This window comes from Macrobrachium nipponense, chromosome 9, assembly GCF_015104395.2.
Source record: "Macrobrachium nipponense isolate FS-2020 chromosome 9, ASM1510439v2, whole genome shotgun sequence".
In the NCBI taxonomy this organism is placed as follows: Eukaryota; Metazoa; Arthropoda; class Malacostraca; order Decapoda; family Palaemonidae; genus Macrobrachium; species Macrobrachium nipponense.
The window spans coordinates 84,294,495-84,303,285 of NC_061110.1; the positions used below are offsets into that span (position 1 = coordinate 84,294,495).

The 8,791-nt window shown below is 34.6% G+C and overlaps 1 protein-coding gene across 1 annotated transcript; it reads right to left on the reverse strand.

Moving 5' to 3' along the window:
- Positions 1 to 5,175: 5,175 nt before the first annotated feature.
- On the reverse strand, positions 5,176 to 6,909 carry LOC135218278 (uncharacterized histidine-rich protein DDB_G0274557-like). Its single transcript, XM_064254488.1, has 2 exons — positions 6,808 to 6,909; positions 5,176 to 5,818 (listed from the first exon to the last, which is right to left on the reverse strand). The coding sequence occupies exons 1-2, from the start codon at positions 6,817 to 6,819 to the stop codon at positions 5,498 to 5,500; spliced, it is 333 nt and encodes a 110-aa protein (XP_064110558.1). The 5' UTR covers positions 6,820 to 6,909; the 3' UTR covers positions 5,176 to 5,497.
- Positions 6,910 to 8,791: the final 1,882 nt, after the last annotated feature.

Consider the following 8,791-nt stretch of genomic DNA (forward strand, 5'->3'; position numbering starts at 1 on the left):
CTATCCATGATAGACATGTTGAACAAAAAATTCTTGTATCTTTTCTCAAATCTTGTATTACCTCAGCACACTGTGGATGGGTCGGAATGTTGCATGCAGCACATTTTCTGATTAGGTTTTGTGGATTGACTATGCTATACCAAACCTTACACAGTTTGCATGCTTTTGGCATTCTTTTTCCTAATGCATCAATTAGGATATTCACAAGATTCACCTTATTCATTTTCTTTGTCGGAATATGTTGGTTTATGTATATTTTCTTTATGAGTCTCTTGACCACTTGGATTTTATTTGGAACTTCTTCAATTATTTTCAAGATGTTTTCATTAGATTTGTTCCAGTTTGAAGGATTATATCCTTCTAATATATCTATGAATGCTTTTGTATCTTTTTGGTTAGGACTGTTGCTGATTTCATAGATGAGAAATGCCAGTTCCCTTCCTGCTACCTCATCGTATTGCGAATCTGCTAAACACGCCAAATTACGCCACCTCTTCCCGCAGTTGGAACTTACTGCCATCTTGTTCTGATTTATAGTATTACACTTGATAAACTAACTTAGAAGACGCTTTATCCTACTATTTTCACACTAATCTTATCACCGATAGTTCACGTACACTTCTAGATATTTCTCAAATTCTAGTCGTATGTTAAACTTGTGATATCTGTTGATTATTGTGACTTCACGCGGGTACGTCTCACCAAGCAAGATGGCTACTACGAGAGAGAGAGAGAGAGAGAGAGAACGAAGGTGAGAGAGAAAGAAGAGTAATTTGTGCAAAGGAGAGATCTTGCTTTGAAGACAGTATTGGAATTACAGTGATTGATAAGGAATATTAGAATACAATAAGGAATATTAAAATACAACCAAAAAAGGATTCTATTACATTACAGTATATTCATTCTATTCTATAACTCTTAGTGGCTGCGCAAAGACAAAACCACTCTAGATGCCTTGGAATATTTGAGGCTCGCTGATTCTGGAAAGTTATACCAAAGGAGGCGAACATTATCACAGAATTCCCTAAAACGGCGTTTTTCAGGTTCACTTCGAGTTCCGTCTGTCTTAAAAAAGGGAGGAGTATGACGTTCAAATGTCAAAATAATAACTGCTTCAGAAAACCACAATATTTAGCTCACTTAATCTGTCATAGGATAAGAGGCCAGACCAAGTTTCATCTGATTTACTCCCTCTGTTAGGAAAATTGTTACACAAATGCAATGACAGGCGCAGAAATGGAGTGTGGATTACAACATAATTAACATAGTGAAAACAACAATTTTCATAAAAATTGTAGAGAGATATGAGATGCAGTTAAATTCATGTTGTTACCTTATAAAAAGGAAACATCAATATATAACATGACTTGAACCAAAATAAAAAAATTGAAATTCTAAGTTTCTTGATGTTTGTGTTAGACTAGCAGAAAAGTGATATTAACAGACAAACCTACCTAGATTCTATGATCTGTGCAAACCAGAAACTTCATTGCTGCTTGTTTGTGTTCACTGTGGCCTCTTGAGAGGTAGAATGTGCTTTAGTTCTTGTGCATCAGTGGTTCCTGCATTTGTCACTAAAGACAATAATTATGCTGCGGAAGCCATAAAATCATGATTCATCAATATCCGCTTTAAACTGCAAACAATCAAAGCTGCTTCCGATAACTTCCCTTCATATCCAGTATTTCCATAAAAAGTGGAAGATTTTTAGCGTTCATTAATGTCGTTAATTTACTGTGGAATTTAGATTTATATACTCGTATTTAGTTGAGTCAACTACTAAATGCGAGTGTATAATTTGTTGCACTCTCTTTTTATGAACTTACTATTACTGACTTCCACAATGTGAACTGGGATTCTATTTTTTTTTTTTTTTATCTTTGAATTAAGACATTGATGGGCCCATCTCAGCAGAAGTTACAATTGTTTGAATCGGCGGCGATAGGTACTGAAAATTGCCCGATTTTCAGTTATCGTCACTTTTCGCTGATCATCAAGCCGTTAGAATAGATTTAGATATGACTCACAAATGACAATGAGTACGAATTTCTCCACTTACGGATGTTTCCCTTGCAGCTAACTTAATGAATACACACATTAGATTAATAATACCTATAAACTCATCTCGGTAATAAGCTGATGCATATGACGAAGGCTGTTGACAACTGCTAGAATAGACAAGGTAGTACTGGGAAAAGCCATTCTCCAAACTGATTATCAACGTAACTATGAAACGGGGAAATCTTAAGAGGTAGATATTTAACATTTTTCAAAACTGTAAATTTTTGTAACTGACCATTGAATTAAATTGTTAGAATAATTACAATTCATTTCAAGTGTCATAAATGATAAAAGGTAGGGTATTTATGTGATTTCAATATTATGAGAAAATATGAAAGAATAACGGGTGTCATCTATAGCAATATGAACTGATTTAGAAAGATTCTCAGTTATAGCCTTCCTTTCTTCTCTTATCTAATTTTCAAATACTACTTAAAGATTTCTTTATAAAACATGGATGTAGTCAACCGGGAATCAATCAATAAATATATGAATAATATATATATATATATATATATATATATATATATATATATATATATATATATATATATACATGTATAGGTATGTATATATATATATATATATATATATATATATATATATATATATATATATATATACATACCTATACATGAATTAAGTATCTGACATTTTAGCTGTTTTCCTATTGTTACATTTAAACACAAAGGCCTTCAAGTCTTTATATCCCTTGAAACCGTACACTACCTAAACTGCTGGTCATGTTACCCGAGATGGAAAGGTTATGGCAGTAGTAAAACGCTCATTTTTAAAATACCTTGGCTCTTTTCGATTTGAGTCGGCTAATACAAGGGGACGTGAAAGCTATCATTAAATATTATAACTTATAAAGAATATATAACCTTAACCAACAAGTTAAAAAAAGAGTTGTTTTTTGAGAAAGATAATTTTATACGAATAATGAAAAGTCAAGTATTTGAAATACTAGAGACAGAAAACCAAGTCAACAAAAGTAATGTGATGCAAAGAGTAATCTAAACTCAGTTGACAGTAGATTATTACATAAGATTCTTATTTTAATGTGAAGCATTTGTTTGAAAGCAAATGCACTGATTTGCTCTTGTCCCACTTACGCTTTGGTTAACCGCATATTTTGCTAAAATGGTAAGAATCGTCCTCTCTCTCTCTCTCTCTATCTCTCTCTCTCTCTCTCTCTCTCTCTTTTTGCAAGTTTTCATTTTTTGTTCCTTTATGATTCAGTTACTGTTTGACATTTTGTAAACACCAGCATCTGTTTATTAATTAATTAAGTGTACACCAATGAGTGAAGTACTGATGGATGTAGGATTATGACAAATAAATGGAATGTCATATTTGTAAAGGTTTAGTTAGTCTTTGATGTCCTCAACTTTATGTAGCTTTATTTTATCTTTAAAGTATAATTCTCGGTTGTTGGTGGGGCCTCTATGGAATATTTTGTTCACATTACTGATAGCCTTCTCTGGTAATATATGTTGAGTAGAGCCAATTGAATCATATGTTGAGGGAATTGTTTCGAAATCCTTTTCCATATACCCATGTGAACACATCCTATGTCTTTTAAGAAACAAGATGCAGCCAACCTGCCAACTATTGCCATTACAAAGACCTTGTAAGTGATGCAGACACCGAAAGTAGACCTCCTATATTATATGAAGAGGTTTCTTTTTTCCTATTCAGTTTTCAAATCAATGTTTGGCGTAACCGATTACTAAAAGGTTTCGTTGTAATCTCCCCACGTATTGTCCCATCATGAAAAGAGCTATCTACCAGAATGCAAAGATATTTTCCACGTATCTAAGCCAGACCACGTTAATCAAAGGTTGTTAATTAAAGGGTGTTTATTAAAGGGTGTGACAGACAGTAAGGGTCAATTACAAAAAGTTAAATTGCTGAAGAATTTTGAATACCTGCTGCCTTATAGGCCGATTTCAATTAGCTCTGTTTCATCTAAGGTTTTTCAGAAGCTGCTCTCAAAGCATCTTGGTAGGTTTGTTAAAGATAATCATATGCTATCAACATTACAGTTTGGGTTTCATAAAGTTAATGGTACAAGGGATGCACTCTTGCCAATATTTACCATCTTGAGTGCAGTCATTGACCTTGTGAATCAGGAAGCACTTCCCTATGTGCTGAGATTAATGGGAATTGATGGAACCTGAGTACTCTAAATAAATTTTTAGTAGACAGAACCCACAAGATATTAATGGCCAGTACAGTTGTTTAACTAATGTCATTTCAGGTGTTCCTTAAGGTAAATGCTCTTTGGACCTTTGCTATTTATTATCTACACTAGTGACACGTGGTAAGGTTTGAAGAACAAACTGATTGCATAATCTTCTAGCTGTTGTTCCTTCTCAACATCTTAGGTCTGTGATTGCAGAATCTTTGAATAGAGCTCTGGAGCACATTCATGGATGGAGTTAGCTTTAGGGCATGAAGCTCAACCCTTCTAGAACTCAAAATTTGATAGGTAGTCCACAATGTTTTTTCCTTTGCATCCTGGTTCAGATTTAAATGATACTGTTTAAATCTCATTTAAGTGTAATTTTTGTTAACAAATTGCCCTTTGAAAAGCTTATACATACTATTACCTCCTTTGCTTCTCAAAAAATGTTGGTATCTTGTGGAAATGCTTCCGAATGTTTCAGGATGAAGTTGTTATATCTAAGTGTTTTAACTAAGCTCTTCTTCCCTGTTTTGAATAATGTTCTGCCGTGTACTCTCCGGGTGCTCACTCTCAACTCAAGCTCTGGGAGAAAGTTGTCATCAGTTAAGTTTATTTTGCAAACTATTAATGATGACTTGCGGCAAAGGTATAAAGTAAGTTCATTTGAAGGGGTGGCAAAGGATAGTTCTGTGTTTGGCAATGAGTTAAAGAATCATATATTCAACTTATTGCGTCTTTTAGTGGCAAGTCACATGTTTCTATTGTATTGTCTGTGTACAGCATTTCATTTACATATAGCGACAGCATGATTAAGCAATTTTTCACCAAATGATCAATGTAATTTTCTTGATGCAAAATATTTATATTTTTCTAAGAATTCATTCTGATATCAAACATGGAGAGAACCATCGTAATAAAAATAATTTATATAATATTCATATTTTTTTTATTTCGTTGAAGTTTTGTTTATTTCGTTGAAGTTTTGAACACACGTGAACCAATGACAAGAAAATTTATTGCCAGCCATAGGCAAATGTATCTTCAGTTAATGATTGGATGGGTGATGGTAGATTGAATGAGAATAAGTGTAGCTATGTCTGTGTCCACAACTGGGAGAGCTTCTGCTGCTAGCTGTGGGTCAGTAGACCTTCTGTGATAATGATATCCATAACCATAATGTTACTGGATAGCAGGAACGACCTTAGCCATAGGAAGGCTCATTTCTGGTTCAGGATCAGCAGACCTCTAATAATAGTGATGGGAATAGGTATGGGTCGCTGGGTGATATGCATAATAGTGACCTCTGCCATAGGAAGGTTCAGCTTTTGGCTCAGGATCAGCAGATCGCTTATGGTAGTGATGAGAGTAGCCATAGCTGACTGGGTGATACCCATAGAAGTGGCCAGGTTCAGGATCAACAGACCGCTTATGGTAGTGATGAGAGTAGCCATGCCCATAGGAAGGACGGTGATGGTAGCTTAAGTGGCCATATCCTCCATAACTTGGCTCCGCCTCTCGCTTCTCTATTTCAGAAGCGCAAGCAAATGCCACTAAGAGTGCAAGCACCTGAAAAATAATGCAATATTTTATATTGAATTCGTAACAGAACAACTTCAATTTATCGAAAGAGACATATTATAACAAATCATAGAAGATCATTAAGAAGGTCAGAATCTCCCCAGAATACCTCTTCGTCTTAGCACGCACTTCTTGGTAAAAAATATCATGATGAAGTTTTAATCAAGTAATATTGAGTATTATCTTTTAAAAAAACATTTTAAAAACTCTTTAAATAGAAACTCTAGCCAACAACACTAATAATATCATTGTAATGAAGAAAATGATATTAGGTATTAACGCAAATTCTACTTGGTAACAATGATGTCATTTTGGATATGTGCAACTTGGTTTGGTATCTGTACTATACGTCTTTATTATATGGGAAAGGTAGATAGCTGGACCCTTATCCAAGCAGATCAAAGTTTGTGTATAGCAGATTTTCGTCGATAAAATAAATTCGATTTTAATCAGCTACAATTTTTTTTTCACAGGATGTATTTATGTACCCAAACGTTGGATTCACTGCAGAAAAGAAGTCAAACTTCGTCATTGTTCACCTATTTGAAATTACTTGACTTTTGCTAGAAAATGCGAGCAATAGTCAAGGAATGGTTAAGAATGCGTAGATGTTCATAAGTAATTTCATAATTATGTATCGTCTCTTAGCAGCAGAAAAGTTCTTTATTTTGGAGAGACGGAACTGCCAAGAAGATAGTGATGAATCTTCGCATTTACGATTAAAGGGAATGACGAGTAAACCGGAAATTTAAACTTAATAGTTTCTAAGTACAATACATGGGGAATAAAGGGAGAAAGAGGGCACAGGAAGGTAAAATATCAGATATCAGGTAAGAAAGCTATAGTATTATTGATTTGATAGTAACCGGGAAATGTATTCCAGTCGACAAATTAAGGGAGAACTAATGGATAGTAATTTACGTGTTTGACGCAACAATCAAGAAAATAATAAAAAAATACAGATAAAATATACCAACCAAAAACTGCATTGCTGCTTGCTGATGTTGTCTTTGGCCACTTCTGGGCGAGTGTGTGCTGGAAAGACCTTCGTGCGATCTTTTATACTCGACCGCCAAGAAAGTTTCTCATTTGTGGTCGCGGCATTGAAGGAAATATGTTACAGAATCCGTAGGAGGCTGAGATCAAACATCTTTCAGCTGAATCTTCAGGCTGTTTAAGCTTCCTCGAAGCAAAATTTGGTTGTTATGAGAAAACCACTTCCTATGTTTAAGAGGTTTCCCAAGATGATTGACGGCCATGAAGAAAAGACTTTTAAATTTCGTTAAACATTTTCCAGTTATCGTCCTGTACGAATAATTTTCAAATCTGGTTAATGAATCTTACCATGTAAGAGCTATAACAGTGGAAAAATGAAGTCGTTTTATATAATACATCGTAAATACTGATGGTAAATATTGAGAAAATAGTAAGATTTCAATCAAATTAAAGAACGATGATGTATAGGCTGATATAATTGTTTTATTTTGTTTATAATAGCGACGATCAACACAAAAACCGAAGTGACAATAACAACAGCAATAACTGCCACTGCAGCAATAGCAACATCAGCAAGGAACAGCAGCACCAGAATATCACAACACAGTCATCATCTTCTCCAACGGAGCGTGATGCAAAGAGTTATGGAATCCACTGCTCATCTCTTTCACGAAGTATCTCTTCTTCCGGAAATCTCGGGTCAACTCCCTCCCTCCGGTTTATAGCACTCATCTGAGCAGGTCTCGGTCTTTCTAATCCTCAGGTGACCAAAGTAGCCCAGAAAACATTATCTCCAACTCTTCTCTTTAGGGTTGTGTGAACGACCTGTGCAAGTCGGCTCCATTGGCTTTTCATTATCATTTATTTATAATATATAATAATATCTTGCATGTTTGTAGGTTAGTTTATATGTAAAAAGAAAACCGAATCGCTTGACCAATCTAGACAAAATTTGGTACATGGCCTTTATTTGACCCAATTTAGGTAATAGGGTAGGTTTCAAACTCGTTCCCCTACCCCATGTAACTTTAGTGGCGAAAAAAAACACTCTACGGGAGTATCATTCCCCAGTAATACCTGGATAAACAGGACAGAACACAGTAATAACCTGATAAAAGGGACAGTCACCACAGTAATACCTGGTTAAAAGGGACAGATAACACAGTAATACCTAGTTAAAAGGGATAGGTAACAGTAATACCTGGTTAAAGGGGATAGACGGTATAGTAATACATGGATAGTCACCACAGTACTACCTGGATAAAAGGGACAAACAGAATAGTAATGGCTTGCTAAAGGGGACAGACAGCACAGTAATACCTGGGTGAAAAGGACAGCCACCACAGTAATTTCTGGATAAGAAAGACAGTCAACATTGTAATACCGGCATAAAAGGGACTGTCAGTACAGTAATACTTCGTTAAAGATTGTATATCATACCTCTTTTTATATACCCGATCATAGGAATATATTGAAAATGCTTTTTCAGTCACCACAGTAATACATGCATAAAAGGGACAGACAGTACACATACATACATATACACACACGCACACACACAATTTTATATATATATATATATATATATATATATATATATATATATATATATATATATATATATATACACATATATTACGGTAACAATTATATTAATGGCTTGTCGTAGGTTAAAATATAGATAAACTAGTCTATGGTTAGTATTTATCCATTCAAAAGCCCTAGCTTATTTTTCGTGTTGTTATTTTTTGGGGGATTATTATTGGCGACAATCAAGAACGATGCATCTTTCCATTTGCATATATTATGATTTACGTATTTCTGAGGTTTTTTTGCAATTTTTTTTTCACAATTTTTTGGTCTTTCCAACAAAGATACCTCCTATTCCTCATATGCACCAGTGTTACTTCTTCCTCTTAAAGAATTCTACCATGTAAAATTTGATTTCTTTAATGAAGACTACAT